This window comes from Gossypium arboreum, chromosome 7, assembly GCF_025698485.1.
Source record: "Gossypium arboreum isolate Shixiya-1 chromosome 7, ASM2569848v2, whole genome shotgun sequence".
Taxonomy (NCBI): Eukaryota; Viridiplantae; Streptophyta; class Magnoliopsida; order Malvales; family Malvaceae; genus Gossypium; species Gossypium arboreum.
In genome coordinates this window covers 95,247,165-95,265,792 of record NC_069076.1, presented here as the reverse complement: position 1 = coordinate 95,265,792, position 18,628 = coordinate 95,247,165, and the positions used below count along the sequence as shown (strand labels likewise).

General features: G+C 32.2%; 2 protein-coding genes and 1 long non-coding RNA gene across 3 annotated transcripts; 2 read left to right on the top strand and 1 right to left on the bottom strand.

The window, feature by feature from the left end:
- The first annotated feature begins 2,177 nt into the window (after positions 1 to 2,177).
- Positions 2,178 to 4,832, top strand: LOC108456406 (probable endo-1,3(4)-beta-glucanase ARB_01444). The gene has a single exon (XM_017755000.2). The coding sequence runs from the start codon at positions 2,459 to 2,461 to the stop codon at positions 4,655 to 4,657; it is 2,199 nt and encodes a 732-aa protein (XP_017610489.1). The 5' UTR covers positions 2,178 to 2,458; the 3' UTR covers positions 4,658 to 4,832.
- An 813-nt stretch (positions 4,833 to 5,645) lies between these two features.
- On the top strand, positions 5,646 to 7,476 carry LOC108470340 (cinnamoyl-CoA reductase-like SNL6). The gene is made up of 5 exons (XM_017771630.2): positions 5,646 to 5,887; positions 6,189 to 6,361; positions 6,458 to 6,643; positions 6,721 to 6,874; positions 6,966 to 7,476. The coding sequence occupies exons 1-5, from the start codon at positions 5,680 to 5,682 to the stop codon at positions 7,277 to 7,279; spliced, it is 1,035 nt and encodes a 344-aa protein (XP_017627119.1). The 5' UTR covers positions 5,646 to 5,679; the 3' UTR covers positions 7,280 to 7,476.
- A 9,189-nt stretch (positions 7,477 to 16,665) lies between these two features.
- On the bottom strand, positions 16,666 to 17,373 carry LOC128295602 (uncharacterized). The gene is made up of 2 exons (XR_008286143.1): positions 17,232 to 17,373; positions 16,666 to 17,016 (listed from the first exon to the last, which is right to left on the bottom strand). It is a non-coding gene; the product is annotated as an uncharacterized LOC128295602 (long non-coding RNA).
- Positions 17,374 to 18,628: the final 1,255 nt, after the last annotated feature.

The following is an 18,628-nucleotide window of genomic DNA, read 5'->3' as shown; positions in this document are numbered from 1 at the left end:
TGATATTTGTGGATTCTGTTGCTATTTCTTTTCTATGTCTAGGAATTTTTGTTATTTATTTTCCCTTTTTTTACCCTTCTATTCTCTAACCGCCCCCCCTCCCCTTCATTTACTTCCTATAAATACTATAAATTTTAATTTAATATAATTATACATATTAAACTTAAATCATGATTTATATACAATAGCGGAAAGTAATAGAGACTCAGGAACTATGCCCTTAAAATAGTAAAACATTTTATAATTTAAAAATTTTAAATTAATAATAATAAAATTATACATTAATCTTTTAAAAATAATAAAATATATAATTTAATTCCACCTAAATAAATTTTAGGCTCTGTCACTGTTCATATATATATATATATAAAATTTTGATTTATATAAAATCACATGAAATTAAAATATATATATGATATTATACATTATATCGAAATTCATGTACAGTTTTAATATATATATATATATATTTATGTTTTTTTTTCTTTTATCCTACTATTGTTTGCTGGGTTCCTGCATGATAATTGAGAAGAGAGAGAGAGAGACCTTATTGTTTGGGCCAATGCCAAGTGTATGTTCATTCCTTGCGTTACCTCCATTATCCTTTCTTGTCACAAATTTAAATAATTATATACGTTGGACCAACATTTTTATTGGTTCTTTGGGCTTGATGTTTTATTAATGGGCCTTGAAATCCGTTGACTCTATCCACTTATTATTGGGCTACACACTAACACTACACTGAATTTAGAGACAAAACTCAAATTAAAATATAATATGCCACAATAATTTAATATCAACAACCCAACCGCAATATAAGGATGGATTTTGGTATTAGGAATTATATTATATTTAAAAATGAGTAAATTAATTTGTATATATTAGATCAAAGAGTAAATTAATTATTTTCATTAAAAATTTCATTTATTTCTACTATTAAAATATAATATGATGCATTTTAATAACTAGACAGTTAGACATAGCATGTCATGTGTATATTATGTTGACATATAAGGACCACTTTTTAACAGTAAAATACATTAAATTTTTAACAGAATGACTAGTTTACTCTTTAATTTAACGTACATGAATTAATTTGTCATTTTTTTTTGTAAGAGTAAAGTGCAATCTAACTCATAATGTAGTAGCCTCCATGGTACTTTTACCAAAGTGATTTAAGTTTCATATTGTCACTTTAACAAATTCAAATGGACATCTCATCTCTACTGGAAAAAGAAATCAACCTCTTTCCTGATTTGTAATGAATTAAAAATTCAATTAAACTTAATTGAGTCTTAGCTCGATTGACATCGACATTGTTGCCAGTATAGGAGAACGTGGGTTTTAGTGTTTAAGCGCATTATCCTCATATTTAAAGATCGGAGAGGGCCATGAGTAGTTCTGGAAATGTATAAAAAATTAATTAAACTTTAAAAATATTAAAAGCAAGAAACAACTAAATTTATCTGTGTATATAGCAATAAGTTATTAAACTTCATTTATTTTCGGGTCAGGTCGATGCAGAATTTTAAGCCTAATTTTAAGGTTCGAGCCCAACTCGACTCAAAAAATAGGCCTAAAATTCTGTTCAAGTCCAACTCATTAAAAATGTTAAACTCGAGCTCGACCCGACTCAAATGTAATAATTTTTTAGATTATTTTTTATATAGAAACAAATTTAAAAAATATAATATATAAAATATACACTAAAAATATTAAAATAAATGTTTCTTAATAAATTGGAAATACAAAAAAAAAGTATAAACATATGATTCAGACCGGACTTGAGCCAAAAAAAAATTATTCTCAAAACTTGACCCGTTTAAAAATTGGGCTTTATTTTTTTTGTTTGAACCTATTTTTCGAACTCATATTTTTATGAAAACATTTATTATCGAATTAATTGCATTTAGTTTGATGGAAGCAAATTGAAGAAATGGTTGGAGTTCCCTCTTGCATTTAATAAAATTTTCATGCTTTAAAAAAAATTAAATTTGATAAGAAAACTTAAAAGCAATAACCAAAATTCTCAAGTTGTAAAAACCGTGTTAGATTGAAAAGGATAAGTCTCTGGATTTGCTTACCTCTTAAGCATGAGATTGTATTGAATTGAACATATCCCTTCCTTTGATTGATAGATTAGATATTCTCGTATTACAAAAATGTTAGCATAACTTGCAATCCTCAACAACGACAATAATAAATAGTCCCACATTCGTCGTCATCTTCTTCTTCTTCCCCTTAACTTCCAATCCAACCCTTGTTTATGTTGTAAATGAATTTCATGTTATTGTCATTATTCAATTCAACATCCCCTCCAAGCCAAGTCCCTACATTTCCATAGCCAGAGCAGCCTTATTCATTTGGCCACTCTCACCTACCAATACTACAACAAGACATAGTCAAACTTTCCTTTATTTCCGCCCACGTTCTGCTCACCTTCCTATATATACAAATCATGTTGAAGAAACTCAGGAGAAAAGTCAATACTTTAATCACCAAACCCTTTAAAAAGCCTAAAAAGCCACCCCCTAAATCACCATCACCACTACCACCACCACTACCCCTACCATCTCCACCAATGTCTCCGCCGATGCCTCAAATCCCTCCCAAAAACTACCCTTTTCTCTTCCCCAAAGTACAATCCTCTGTTCTCTCTGACCCTTCTCGTTTCTTCTCCCCAAACCTCCTCTCATCCCCTCTCCCTACTAACTCTTTCTTCCAAAACTTCACTCTCAAAAATGGCGACCAGCCTGAATACATCCACCCTTATCTCATCAAATCAGCCGACTCTTCTCTTTCTATTTCCTACCCATCCTTCTTTCACAGCCCTTCTTTCATTTACCAAATTTTCGTCCCTGATTTAACCATCTCTGCTACCGATAAAACCACCTCAACTTCGGATAAAAGCCACGTTATCTCTTCTTATTGTGATCTCAGTCTTACTTTAGATATCCCTTCCTCCAACCTCCGTTTCTTTCTTGTTCGAGGTAGTCCCTTTGTAACCTGTTCTGTAACCGGCAATACACCGATATCGATCTCCACTGTTCATGCAATTCTCTCGTTTTCTTCCAATAGTTCACTCACCAAGCATACCATTAAGCTGAACAATGGCCAAACTTGGATTATATACGCATCGTCATCCATCAGTTTGAATCATAGTGTTTCTTTGATTACTTCTGGTGGGTTTTCGGGTATTCTTCGGATAGCTGTATTGTCTGATTCTGACCCGACATGTGAATCAATCCTCGATCAGTTCTGTTCTTGCTACCCGACTTCAGGTGATGCAGTTTTAACCAAACCGTTTTGTGTAGAGTATAAATGGGAAAAGAAAGGATGGGGTGATTTGCTTATGCTTGCACACCCACTTCATCTTGATATTTTATGTAAGGACTATTGTGATGTTAAGGTTTTAGAGAATTTTAGGTATAAAAGTATTGATGGGGACCTTGTTGGTATTGTTGGTGATTCCTGGGTGTTGAAACCACACCAAGTTTCAGTAACTTGGCATTCAATTAAAGGGGTTAATGAAGAATCGTATGCTGAGATTGTAACTGCTCTTGCTAAGGACGTTGATGCCTTGGATTCATCGGCTATAACGACGAAATCATCTTATTTTTATGGCAAGTTGATTGCAAGAGCAGCAAGGTTGGCTTTGATTGCTGAAGAAGTGTGCTTTCTTGATGTGATTCCAGCTATAAGAAAGTTCTTGAAGGATACAATTGAGCCATGGCTGGATGGGACTTTTAATGGGAACGGTTTCCTGTATGAATCGAAATGGGGTGGAATTGTGACTAAACAAGGGTCAACGGATTCAGGGGCAGATTTCGGGTTTGGAGTTTACAATGACCACCATTATCATATTGGTTACTTCCTTTATGGAATAGCTGTCTTGACCAAGATTGACCCTGCATGGGGAAGGAGGTATAAGCCCCAAGCTTATTCACTTGTGGCTGATTTTATGAACTTAGGCAGGAGATCGAATTCAAATTATCCAAGAGTGAGGTGTTTCGATTTCTACAAGCTCCATTCTTGGGCTGGAGGGTTGACTGAATTTGCAGATGGAAGGAATCAAGAAAGCACTAGTGAAGCTGTTAATGCATATTACTCTGCTGCACTAATGGGGTTAGCCTATGGAGACACCCATCTTGTTGCAACTGGTTCAACACTTACAGCACTGGAGATTCAAGCAGCGCAAACATGGTGGCATGTTAAGGAAGGAGATAATCTATATGGAGAAGAATTCACTAGAGAAAACAGAGTTGTAGGTGTTTTGTGGGCCAACAAGAGGGACAGTGGTCTTTGGTTTGCTCCTCCTGACTGGAGAGAATGCAGGCTTGGAATCCAATTGCTACCAATATTGCCTATCAGTGAGGTATTGTTCTCTGACATTGAGTTTACCAGACAGCTTGTGAACTGGACATTGCCAGCACTGGGAAGGGAAGGTGTAGGAGAGGGATGGAAAGGGTTTGTATATGCCTTGGAAGCAATTTATGACAAAGAGAGTGCTTTGGAAAAGATAAGGAACCTGTCTGGCCATGATGATGGGAATTCACTTACTAATCTCTTGTGGTGGGTTCATAGCAGAGGTGATGAACTTGAAATTCAACATGGTGCAGAAGGGAAATATTGCTGGTTCACTCATTATTGTCATTGAATTTGCCTTATGGATTTCAATTGAATAAACCATGAAATGTTACTGGACTCAGTTCCTGCCATTTTCTTCTGTGATTGCTGCTTAATGCTATGTATGATGCTTGCTGAAAATGATGTACACATCCAAACTGAAAGGACATTTATATCTATATATATATAAATTCTTATTATTAATATATACCCTGCTGTTTCCACTTAAGTTAATTAACCAATAACATCAAATGTCTTCATGTGATGAACTATGTTTCCCAATGATCTCAAGCATCAAATTAGTGGTTTTCAAATGAATTAGTGTAACATCATCATTAAAAACATAATAAACATGTTTCCGGGAAACAAAAGAGAACATAAAAAACATGATGGATTTATTTTATCTTATGTATTATGATGAAACTCAATGTTCAAATATCAAACAATCTAGTATAATTGCAACTTAATAATACACCATTGCTTGCAAGAACTATTAATACTCAGATTTCAGATGCATCATAGTGTTGAAGAGGATAATTTAACCCTGAATTTATAACACTCATAAATTGGTTTTGCCACTGGAAATAAATGAAAACAGACTGACGACTTTTCCATTTTTGTAAGATATGCTTGCCTGTTATATCTCATTCTTGATTCCTACCAGTCTAAGGCTACCGAACATACAAGGTAGCCGATAAGCTAACCTGTTAAAACTTAAGGCATAGTTTTTATTTTAGTACTGGTATCAATGCAACATTTCGAGATAATTTTAATTTCATGGTCTAATAAACTATATATTTATGCCCCAACTTCACAGAGGAATTCAAACCTTGTATTTATTTCGTATTATTGCAATTTGCATGTGGAAGTTGGGAAGGTGAAAGCAAATTATATGTATTATTGGTCAACTATGACATCAATCCGTTATTCTGACTTCACTTACTTACCACTCTCGTGCTTTTTCCATCTAATCTTCTCCATCTACCCAGCAAACACTTGCTTAAACTCTCATATAAAAACCCAAGCTTATCACACTAATAATAAATAAAGAAGATGGAAGAAATAGAGGTACCAAAACCAATATTGATGCCAATTTCAGGAAAGGAGCAAAAGTGTGTTGGGAATATATTTAGTTGCAGTTTTAATGCAAGAGAGAAGAAACTGATATGTGTGACCAGTGGCAACTCTTACTTGGGTTCTTTCATTGTCAAAGAGCTATTGGCTCATGGTTACCTTGTTCGAGTAACCATTCAACACCCAGGTACTATATTATCATTGCTTGTCTGAGTTTTTCTTTTCTTTTTTTGGGAATTACAATCATGCATAGATTATTTTAGTCAACACCTTATTCTTTTTTTATTTTTCGACATTTGTCTGCTTCTCTCGTGAGTATGGAGATACGATCATCCTACTAGTAACATAGGCTACAAAAAACAATTGTTGACTTTGAAATGTAATTCTTAGTAGTCATCAAAGAAGGGAAGCCTACCATGGTTGAAATGTGCTTAGTACAAAATGATATGCTGGAACTTATTACAGTGTTGATGTTCTTCTCTGAACAGCTGAATTTGAAGATGTGAAAGACCTGCTAGGGGTGGAAGATTTAAACCTATTGGAAAGTGTAGTTGTAACCAAGATGGAAAAATTACAAAGCCTTTGTGATGCTTTTAGAGGTTGCCATGCTGTTTTTCATACATCTTCCTTTATTGATCCACATGGTATCTCTGGTTATTCAGTAAGTTTATTGAACAAATGCATGTCGATTACAACAGATTCTCGTACTGGAGTAACATTTTGTTCTGCAATTGACAACTTTGCTTGATGATTTAAGGAACAAAAGGTGTTTTTGGAGACTGAAGTGGCAAGGACTGTCATGGAAGCTTGTGCTAAGGCAGCCTATATAAAGAGATGCGTCTTCACTTCATCTCTATTGGCATCCATTTGGAGGAATGAAAATATAGATGGAATTATTGATGACAGCTGTTGGAGCAGTGAAGAATTTTGCAGAGAAAAAAAGGTACTTTTTTTCCATAATTGGAACAATTACTTGTTCATAGGCCTCATATGGATGACATTGTTTGTTTTGGACAACAGCTATGGCTTGCATTGGGTAAGACAAAGGCAGAGAAGGTAGCTTGGATGAAAGCAAAGGAGCTAAAAGTAAACCTGGTTACTGTCTGCCCTGGTCTTCTCATGGCTCCCACTTTTCCAAATCCTCATATACAAACTTCTATACCATACCTTAAAGGTACATCGAAACAGAATACTTTTTATGTTGTTCTAACTATTCATTTTTCCTTCAAATATGACCCTTCAAACATATGAAAAACACCATGTAGGTGGGCAGATGATGTTGCAACAAGGTTGCTTAGCAATTGCAGAGGTGGAAAAAGTGGCCAAAGCTCATGTTAGTGTGTATGAAGGCATGAAATATGGAGCAAGTGGACGGTACTTATGCTTTGATGGAGTAGTGCGAAGACAGCAAGAGGCCATTGAGCTTGAAAAGGGTTTAAAAATGACAGGTTTTTTGTTGGGAGAAAGACATGTAGTCTTATCAGAAGAAGATGAAGAAGAAATTCCAATCAAAATTAGGAACTCAAAGCTTGCTGCCCTCTTAAATAAAATCAATCAACGCTTGCCTTGTAAAACTTGAAACCTCGTTGTTGTAATGTTTTATTGAGATTTTTATTTCTCGATGATTGTTGGAATCAAACTGAGTCTGTTGGACCAGAATTGATTGATATATGGGAAATATTCTAACATTTTGTTGAGATTTTTGTTCCCAGTGGTGAAATCATAAAATTATTTTGAAGGCCAAAACTGAATAAATTTTTTTGAGAGTTAGTGCAATTTATCATTATATTAACTTGTAGTTTTATAAAAGTTAAAATTACTACGTAAATAACTTTTCATTTTAACGCTAGAAAGATGCTTTTAACTATCTTTGGATCGAGCTTTCCCGGGCTAACTTTAGTATAAGCAGGACAACTGAAAATTTTAAAATTAGAATAATTGGGAGGATTACCTGACCATATCTCCTCTGAAACTTTACCGTTCAACGCTCGATGAAGAGATCAATTCACCAAATAACTTGCTAGGTTTACGACTTCAACCCAAAATTCATTCCCTAAGCCTACATTAGAAAGCATGCATTCTAACAAGGTTCTGTTCATTCTTTCTGCAACTCCCTTCTGCTGTGGAGTTCCAATAATGGTTCGATGTCTTTCAATTCCTTCCCGTTTGCAAAGATCGTTAAACACTGACGAACATAACTCAAGGTCATTACCCGTTCTCAATCGCTTCATGAATTTTCCAGTTTTTCTTTCTAACGATGTCTTCCACTGTTTGACGATTCCGAGGACTTCGCTTTTCTATTTTAAGAAATAAACCCAAACTTTTCTGGAGTAATCATCAATGAAAGTTAGGAAGTATTTATTGCCTCCCTTTGAGATATCAGGAGACGGACCCCATAAATCGAAATGAATGTAATCAATAGTCCCTTTTGTTTTGTGCACTGTTAAATTGAAGTTGACTAGAGTTTGCTTCCCGGAAATGCAATGCTCGTAGAAACCTAACTTACCAACTCCAGTGTCTTTTGAGAATTCCTCTATTGCACAACTTTTCTCACTCATATGCCTAGCTGCATGTGCCAAATTTTGGTTTAATTGGAACCGACGGAGAAAAAATCACATCGCGTCGTCGTGACATGGAGAATGTCATTGTCGGGACGTCGTGTCGTCACGACATCGGGGTCTTTCTTGTCTTGACATGGTGACAATTTCAGTTGTTCTTCAGTAATTATAGTCGCACTAGTTACGATTGACTCTTGCAGAATGTATAGATTGCCTTTTTTTTCTGTCATCTCATCACAACGAGAGCTTTATGAAAGACTTTTAAGTCATTTGATTCAATGACTATCCTGCAACCGTTAGAATCCAAAATTGCCAACGAGATGAATTTTTTCTTTAAGTAGAGTACATACCTGACGTCTGAAAGTGTTTGAATAAATTTGTCGTGCATTCTAATTTGTATGGTTCCTATGCCGACTATCTTAAATGGAGAATTACTCCTTATTAGCACAACTCTACCTTCAACTGAATTGTACGTAGAGAACCAGCCCTTTATTGAGACACATGTGATAGGAGCACCCTGAATCTAGGATCCATTTGGAAGTAAGATTAGAGCTTTTGCTCGTCAACACTAATAAGAAATCATCACCTCTGTCTTTGACTACACTAGCATAAACAACTTCAGCTTTTCGCATGTCTCTCTTGTCATTTTTAGCATCCCTCTTAATTTTATTTTGAAGTTTCCAGCATTCTGCCATAACATGTCCCACATTTTAGCAATAGCCACAATATTTGTCACGGTTCCTAGATTTGGATCTCATTTTAGACTTGTTTTGGTTTGGCGTTCTTTATTGTTGTTTGCCTCTTGCAACTAGAATTGAGGCTTGCCCGTCTGACTTTTTGTTTGGTCTTAACTCATTATTGAGTTTATCCTTACTCAACAGATTCCCTTTCACGCCCTCAAATGAGAGATGATCTCTCCCATAAATCAAAGTTTCCCTGAAAGTTTTATAAGAAGAAGACAAAGAGCATAACAACAACAAAGCTTGATCCTTTTCATTAATCTCTGCTTCAATATTCTTTAAATCATTAAGAAGGGTAACAAACTCTTTAATATGAGCTCTAATAGGCTCACCTTTGGCCATTCTGAATGTGTAGAGACATTGTTTTAATACTAACCTATTGGCCAAGTATTTCGTCATGTACAGGGCTTCCAGTTTCTTCCACAATGTATATGTTGTTTTTTCTTTCGAAACCTCCTGTAACACATTATTTGTTAGGTATAATTGAATTTTAGATGGAACCTTTTTTTTTATTTAACTTATCCTATTCTAATTGTTCTATGTCATTAGGTTTCTTCTTTGCAAGGATCCTCTCAAGATAACTCTGGATCAAAATTGCTGACATGCGAACTTGTCATAAACTGAAATTTGTAATGCCGTCAAACTTGTCAATATCAAACCTTGATGCTACCATCTCTGAACGGGTTGAATACGAAAATCGAACTAGCTCTGATACCAGTTTGTAAGGAATAAACCTCTGTATGCAATGAACAAGTAAATAAAAAAGAATCGAAAAGATTGAACACGCAAACTTTAACGTGAAAAAACTCCTCAAATAAGGATAAAAAACCACGAGTAAAAGGAGATTTCACTATAAATAAAGAAGAGCACAAAAGATAGAGAGAATTGAAGGAAAACTTGAAGCCCCACAAGAAAAACTCTTCAAAACAGAAAAACAAAATTCTCTCAATCCGAATATTTCTGTTATGTTTAAACCTAGAGTAACTAAGACCTATTTATAGGCTGAAGTTCATAGTATATTTGACTAGAATAACTCTAAGTTAATCAAAGTTTAAGTGGGAAACTAAAAATAGAGTTAAATTGAGAGAAGAAAAATTGAAAAATTTGTATTGCACGTCGCCACGTCGTGATGTAGCTTGATATGTCATTGGGACGTGAGGAACTGCCGCATCATCGAGACAAAGTGCTATCTGTTGGGACGTCGTGTGCTGTTTGGTCAAAATAAAAGGCATTCTCCCACACTTTCCTTACCAATTCAAAGTTTGAATACTCTTTTCTAAGAGCAGAAACCTAATTTGACAAGTCACACAATTTGGTGTATGGAGGGGCAAAACTATAGGGGCTGGAAGGGGCCCCGACCTCCCCTAAAATGGAATTTTTTTTATTTAGGCCCTTTAAAATTTTTAAAATTTTAAATTAGGAAAGGTAAAATTATACTTTGGCTCTCCTAAAAATATAAAAATTTGATTTAATCCTTTAAAATTTATAAAGATATAGGCTATTAAAATGGTGAAATTACATTTTTGCTATCTTAAAAATTACAATTTAATTTTGGCCATTAAAAAATTTTATGTAACAGCCGATTTTTCAGTGGTGTCGAAAACAGTGGTTCGAGGCCATCAAATCTAGAGACTAAGCTTATAAATATTATTATTTAATATTTACGAGTCAAATAGGGTTTTAAAAAATTGAATTAGTAATTTATGTTTTTTAATGAATTATTAGGTTCGAGTGGTAAAACCCTAAGTCAAGTGGTTTTAGAAAGTAAGTTATCGGGACCTCATTTCCATAAATTGAGCCATAAATATTTTTATAAATATTTACGGAGTGTTATTAAGGTAGGATTAAAGTTTCGTTGAAAAATTTTAACGTTTCGATAGTTCATTAATTAAAAAGGACTAAATTGAAAAAGGTACAAAACTTGCTAATTGTAATAATTAAGTGACTAAATGGCTTAATTAATAAATGAGGGAGGACTTAAGAAACAATTATGCCTAAATTAAAAGATGAGGTGGCATAAGGAAAAATAATAACAAAATAAAGCGACAAATTTGTAATATTGTTGAAATTAAAACAAACAAATTGAAATTGAAGATATTTTATACAATTGTTCTTCAATTTCGGTTCAAAAAGACACACGGAGAGCTTATTAAGCTGGTATTACCTATTTTTGCTTAATGTGAGTCCAATTCTTACCCGTTTCTTATAATTTTTATGTTTTTGAGATTGTTACAATTAGGTCCAACTAAATCTTACCTTAGTTTTTTATTTTATTAAAAATTTTGGAAGTTACCCTTGATGGATATTAGATGCTTTTTGATGAATAACATAGATTTAGACCCTTAATTGTGTTGTATGATGATTTTATAAAGTGATTTTGTTAAATATTGATTTTGGAATTAAATTGTGAAAATGTTAAAATATTAGGGCTTAATAGTGAATTTTTGGTTTATTAGGGCTTTATAATGGCTTATAATATCTGAATAAATTATTGATTGAGGAAAATTAGTTAATTTGATAGATTAATTAATTAAATGATTAAACCGCAAAAATTATAAAAGTTTGGGGTAATTGTGTAAATTAAAAAAAGGTATTAATTGTGAAGTGAATTGAAAGTGAAATTTATGCTAATGAATGAGTAATTTTATATTTTAGATCAAGATCCCGTAGATACTCGTGCAAAAGGAAAAATAGCAGAATAGTCCCTGAACTTCTACAATTACTACAATTCAATCCAAGTAAGTTCGTACAGTTAAACTTTAATATTTGTATAAATTGATGATTGGTATTAAGCATATATTTTATTGTTGGAAATAATTTATTGTTCGAATTATAATATTGAATTGGATATTCGATTTGAATTGAACGCGAGATTTGAGTACATTCGTGATTTGGCATATGACGGTATTGGAAGAAGATATCGGAAAATTACCCAAGTAAATCGGGGTTCAGCAGTTGTTGTGAAATCTCATGTTTTACTTTCTGTTTATCTTTTTCGAGCTTCTGTTCTACTCTTATGAGTTTTTATTTAGCTCTTTCGAGCTTCTGTTCAACTCTTATGAGTTTCTGTTTAGCCCTTCGAGCTTCTATTTAACTTTCGAGCTTCTGTTGGTATATTTGGGACACCAGCTCTTATGAGCTTCTGTCGATAATGTACTATTATCCGTAAGTCGTTCTTCAATTTGGGAAAGTCTTGGTAAAGTGATATATTTATTGAATTTGAAAGACATGCTATTTATTTTGTATTGACTTGAAAACAAATTTATTTATCAATTGAAGTTGTAATTGATAGGTAGTTGTCGTGAATGATTTTTATTATTTGATTTATTATAATTAGTTCGGTAAGATTTTTGTTAAATCCGTCAAACTTACTAAGCCTCATTAAGCTTATCTGTATTGTTTAATGTTATTGTAGATTTTCGAAAGGTTGGACGATCAAATCAACACTCAACTTGCACTATCTAACTTATCTCGGTAGTTTTTGAAACATTAAATACGGTTTATATGGCATGTATAGGCTTTTGTACAACCTTGGTCAAAGTTTAGCTTATACAAATATTATAAATAATATTATGTTTATATAATCAACTTACATATTGGTATGAGATTATAGTATAATTGTGATGTCAGTATGTGAGATATATGTATGTATGTAATTGAGTTATATTGAAATTTGGTAACTTGGTTAGATAAACTAATTAGGTAAGGTTGGATACTTGATTGACATTTTTTAGATTGTCATTTGAGGTGCTTAATGGTTTATTAGTTGTATGTGGTGATAATACATGTTTAAGACTTGATTTTTAGCTTGATTTGAATGCCTTATTATAACTTATTGATGTGCATTTTGTTGAGGCTAGGTTGATGTCAATTTGGGTGAGAAATGTGGCTTAGAAAATGACTTATTTTCGTTCACACAGGTAGAGACACGGGCGTGTGTCTCAGCCGTATGTCAGGCAACACGGCCTTGTGTCCCTTGTATCTTTTAATTTGTGTAAGTCAATATGCTCACACGACCTAGCACACAGGCTTGTGGCTCGGCCGTGTGACCCAAGTCAGTATACTCACGCGGGCACAGACACAGGCTAAGACATGGCCACATGTCCTTATTTCGAATGCCCACATTGCTTGGCCACACGGCTGTGTGACCCCTGCAATGTTAAAAATTTTAAATAATTCTGAAAAATTCTCTGAGTTTCCGATTTAGTCCCAACTTTTTTCTAGTATGTATTTCGGGTCTTGAGTGCTCGTTTAAGGGACAATATATATGATTTTGATTGGTTTTATTATGAATATTGATATGTAATGAAACGCTTGAAATTTCTTTCTGATTGATTCGTAAACCCCGATAATGTTCTGTAACCCTATTCTGGCGACAGATATAGGTTAGGGGTGTTACATTCTGGTTTAACCCTGGGTGTATGTTTATTGTCTTGAGGTTTTGTTGAGTTTTATTCTTTGGTTTGTTTTTCAAAGAAATTCACGGTTTCAACTCAAACATGCTGAAAGAGTGTTGGTTCTGCGATTTCCTTTGCAAAGGTGGGTAGGATTGTGTGTTTGTTTATGGGATGTAATTTATACAAGGTGGGAATCTAATGTTTTGAAAATGCTTGCGAGATGGTTGCAACAATTTGCTTCATCTTTGATGTTCTTTGGATTCGATTACAATAGTTGGTGTCCTCTATTGAGATTTGTGCAAGGTTCTACTGCAATCTACTTTTTATGTTTTTGTATCATTTTGGTGTCTTTTTGTTTCCTCGAAGATGGTTCGAGATCTGAGGTTAGTTTGATGGTGGTTATCGGTGTTAGGAAATACAATGACAAAACGGAGAGCCAATAGGGTAGTTTGGCAGATTTTCAATTTCTAGTGTTAATGTCAATGTGTTGTTGCTCTTTGTTGTGGGTTATCTTTATTGACAGAGGTTGCATTGTTTCTTTTGGCATTTTTCCGTCTTGCGTTGATTAGGTGTCGTTTTGGGTATGGAATCATTATGTGCTATTATGATTGACACCACCACATTTATTCACCATTTCAATAAAATTATTTTCTAAGCAAAAAAAAGAAGGGATTAGTGTGACTGCTAAGTTTGATCTTTTCCATTTCAATCAGCTCACTTTAATTTTTTTGATAGAAAATAGCTTAGAGTTAATTTTTTAAAATGATAATGGTTAAAGACAATTTTTTTTATTTACCTAAGGCATTAGTTTTTTACTATGTTGCATAAGTAGAATACGTATAAAACTACATTTTCTATATTTAACTTTGATTAGAATAAGGTTTTTTAGCCTTTAAATAGATGTAGTTGGAACTCCACTTGTATCATTCGATTTTCAACACTAGAGAATTTTCTTCTCCTCTGCCTGTAGTTTTTTTCCCGAAAAGGTTTCCACACAAAATCTGTGTTTCCTTTCTTATTGCTTTCCAATCGTTCTATATTGCCATTGCCAACGTTCAATTTTTACAGCATAATTTAACTATATAAATATATTTTTTTAAGAAACAATATAAACATTGCAAGGGAAGAAAATTGATAAAATATAAACGAAGGTTATTACTTAATAACCTATGCATTTAGGGGAAGAAAATTGTAACCTCCATTTTCATTCTTTATGTATACCATTTTAGTAAGAATTTTGTTTTAAAATATTATAATCGATCTACTAATTGTATATAAATTCATCCACTTGAACTTTAAAGAAGTCACTTGTTATAAATATATTTTGGAATTATATTTGATATGCATTAAAATTCTTCAATTCATTATCGATTGAGTCTTAGTTCAATTGACATTGGCATTGTTAACAATGTAGGAGGACGTAAGTTTGAGTTCACTGAAGCGCATTATCTTCCTATTTAAAGATTGGGGAAGGACTATGAATAATTATAAACATTGTATCAAAAAATTCATCAACTCATTAATGAGAAAAATAAAAAATAAATACTTTTTAATAAATACTTAAAAGTTTATTTAAATTTAATTAAAATTAATTATATATTTCTCTCCAATTTTCTACTCTCTGTACCTGTGTATCTACAGAAAATTGAGAAAGCTTTAGAGTTCATTAAAATCTTAAAAAAAAAATTTGGAATTTATAAGACTGGGGTTTAGGATTAAAGTTGGATTGAAGCAAAGGGATTGTGAAATTTGAATATCTGAAAATTTGTAAAAGTCAACAACATTCTTTTTTTGGTTCAGAAAAACTCTTCAATAAACTAGTTATTAAGAGTCATTCTTGAAAGCATCCTATCAAATTTAACAATTTTAAATAACAATAATTAGCCTCAATCACATGTATATATTTTAAAATTTTATTTATTTAAGCAGCTGATTAAAAAGCCTAAAGGAATTTATAAATTTTTAAAAGTTTATAATAACGTAAATCAAGTTTAAAGCAGTACTTTCAAATTAATTCTTGAAAGTAAATTTTGTTATTGTCTACCTTGGGCTTCTCATAGCTCCCACATTTCCATGTTTTTTACATACAAACTTCTATACCATACATTAAAGTATATTGAAACCAAATACTTTATATGTTACTCTGATTATTCATTTTTCTTTCGAATTCACCTTTTAAACATATGGAAAAAAAAAACCATACAGACAAGTAAATGATGTTGCAACAATGCTATTTAGCAATTATGGAGGTGAAAAAAAGGGACAAAGCTAATGTTAGTATGATGAATGGATTATAAATAAATGTGTGATATTTATGCTTTGATGAAGTGGTGGGAAGAACTCAAGAGACATTGAAATTGAAAAGGGTCTAAAAATGGGAGGTATTTTGTCAAAAGAAGATGATGAAGAAATTCTTATTTAAATTAACAATTCAAATCTTGTTATCCTCTTCAATGCTTATCAACTTGAAATCTTGTTATTCTAACATTCTGTTGGGATTTTTGTTTCCTCAATTAAATTGTTAATACAAGGAAAATGAAAAAATCTTCGATTACTCGAGCATTTCTTTTTTCAACACAATATAGAGTGTTTACAATTGAATGGTTATTGGAATCAGCTTGAGTTGATATATAGGAAATAATTTAATATTTTGTTGGGATTTTTGTTCCCCTCAACAATGGGTGAAGCAAGAAAATTGTTTTGAGGCCAGAAATGAATAATAACTTTTTTGGAAGCCAAAGTACAATTTTACCATTATATTAACTTGTAATTTCATAAAAGCTAAAAGAATTATATAGAGAATTTTTCATTTTGGGTCAAAAGATCACTCACTACCAACCCCGTCTTTGCCCCTACCCACCAATCAAATGTTAATAGAAGGGAAAAGAAATAAACCTTTGAGCACTCAAACATGTCTCTTTCAACACAACAAATAGATTTATAAGTACAATTCAATAAAGAATTAATGAAGTATCAAATTCATCAATGCAAGACCATCAAGAAGATTTTTAAATGTAAATTTTATATGTTAGATATGTCACGATTACACAATATAAATACAACATGAAAAAAACATACACGCAACATGAATATATTATTCATATTTAAGTTGGAAGCATGATTTTATATGTTAAATATGTCACGATTACACAATATAAACATAACATGAAAAAAACATACACGCAACATGAATACATTATTCATATTTAAGTTGGAAGTATGATTTAATTATTAGTTCATTATCTATATTTTTCAAGATCAACCAAGTCGTTTTTAGTATAACAAAAAGCAAATTAATTCTTTTTACACCCATTTTTATTCACTAATTTTTAGTACAAATTATTGAAAGGCCTAAAATTGGAGCCTCTGAAAGAAAACAGTATATTTTTTATGCAGTACAATGGCACAAACAATAGCCGCGCACACAGTTATAGTGTTTGCAACCTTGTCCACATGGCTTGGCGCAGTCTGAATCTTTGCTGCATTTAGCATCATTGGATGGTAGTGGCTCAAATACTGGCAAGCAACTACATTTTTTGGTTTTTAAGTCACAAAGGTCGAGATGTTCACAATTCAATTGACACTCTGAGTCGTGAGTACATGCTTCTGAGTTCAATACACCTGCAAATTAAACAATAATTTTCATCATTTATTTGTTTTATTTAATTATCTATTTTAGGTATATATATATATATAATGAATTTGAGACAAATGAGATTTAAATCACAACAATTGCAGCTCCTCTTTTATCTTTAGACTATAAACTCTTTTGTACTAAATTTTTTTTATGATGTAACGATTAAAAATTAGAGTAGAGAAATATTGTATATACTTACAAAATGTTGCAATCAAAATCACGAAACAAGAAGCAATGCCACAAGAAGCCATTGTTTGCAAACTATTGAGAGATATAACTAAGAATTGATTATATGAAGATGAGCTAGTTATGTACAAAGTATGAGATATGTTATACATTTTATAGTTGAATTTGTAAACCTTTTGAACCTAATATTAAATTATGCAATAACAAGTTGATGATCTTTTTCCAATTGTGTACAAAAAAAAAATCCCATATTAGGAAAATAGAGATTTTGCAATTTAATATTCACATCACTTATGGTATAACAAGGTTAAGAGTACAAGTAAATTAGTTATAGTTACCATATATATATTAATACATTTTTATATTTTTACAATTAATTGAAATAATTTTCTAAAATAATTTTTATTTAAGTTAAATTATTAAGTTAAGATTTGGGGTTGTTATTATTTTTAGTTGAAAGGTTAGATGGGTGACAAAATAAATTAATGTAATTCATAAAGTTGATGGCATGAAAAATTTTATGTTACGTGTCATGATTTCTTTCTTTTTTATACTAAATATAAAATTGTAAGATGCTCAAATGAGTTAGGCAACACTCTTTAGTTAAGTTTCAGTCTATTTAGAGATTTGGATACTTCGCTTTTAGTCTATCTTAAAGCTTTATGATTCTTTTGTGTGCACTTGTAAAGACATTAAAAAGTTCTATTCTCCAGTGTAGAAAAACTTGCTTTCCCTTAATAATTCTTCCAATGAGTTTGTTATTTGTCCAAATTTTGCAAAATAAGATTTCAAGTTGAATAGTTATCACTAGAATGCATCAGACAACCAAAAGCTTCCTAACAATTAATTCATTTAACGAAAGGCCCTACATATGATTCAAGATGTCTTGTGCTTCGATATTTTCATCAAAATGATGTGACTTACAAGTGTACCTTGTTTACTTCATCCTAAAAAGATAATGGTTGTTTACTAGCACATACCTTTGTAAGCCTCATTTTTCTTTATTTTTCCATATCTAAGGCATTCTAGTTTCATGGTGTGTAATGATTTTTACTAGACAACTATTATTCGAAATTGAAATTGAAACTCAGATTCTTTAGATATGGTATAGTTTTTAAGTTTGAATCTGAAAATGAAAAGATGTAGTTTGGAATTCTAATTTGTTTTAATTGTTCCCATTTAATTATAGCCTTTCAAGTAACTGATTGCATTATAAGATACCATTTGAGATCAGTATGGTTGGCAGGTTTAATCCTTTCCATTTTGATCAGTTCACTTTATTTTTTTTATAGAAATTGATTAGAGTTATTTTAAAGACAATCTTCTTGTATGTTGGGGATCTAGTGTCTTAGTGTAGTGATTTTATTTATGTACTTGTAATTTTTCAAATAAACTAGTTTAATAAAATAT

Bases quoted from the DNA above. Each gene is read 5' to 3' on its own strand.
- LOC108456406 (XM_017755000.2), top strand. From the start codon at position 2,459: ATGTTGAAGAAACTCAGGAGAAAAGTCAATACTTTAATCACCAAACCC.
- LOC108470340 (XM_017771630.2), top strand. From the start codon at position 5,680: ATGGAAGAAATAGAGGTACCAAAACCAATATTGATGCCAATTTCAGGA. The intron at 6,644-6,720 runs GTACTTTTTTTC...TTTGGACAACAG, and splicing joins AATTTTGCAGAGAAAAAAAG to CTATGGCTTGCATTGGGTAA. The intron at 6,875-6,965 runs GTACATCGAAAC...AACACCATGTAG, and splicing joins TTCTATACCATACCTTAAAG to GTGGGCAGATGATGTTGCAA.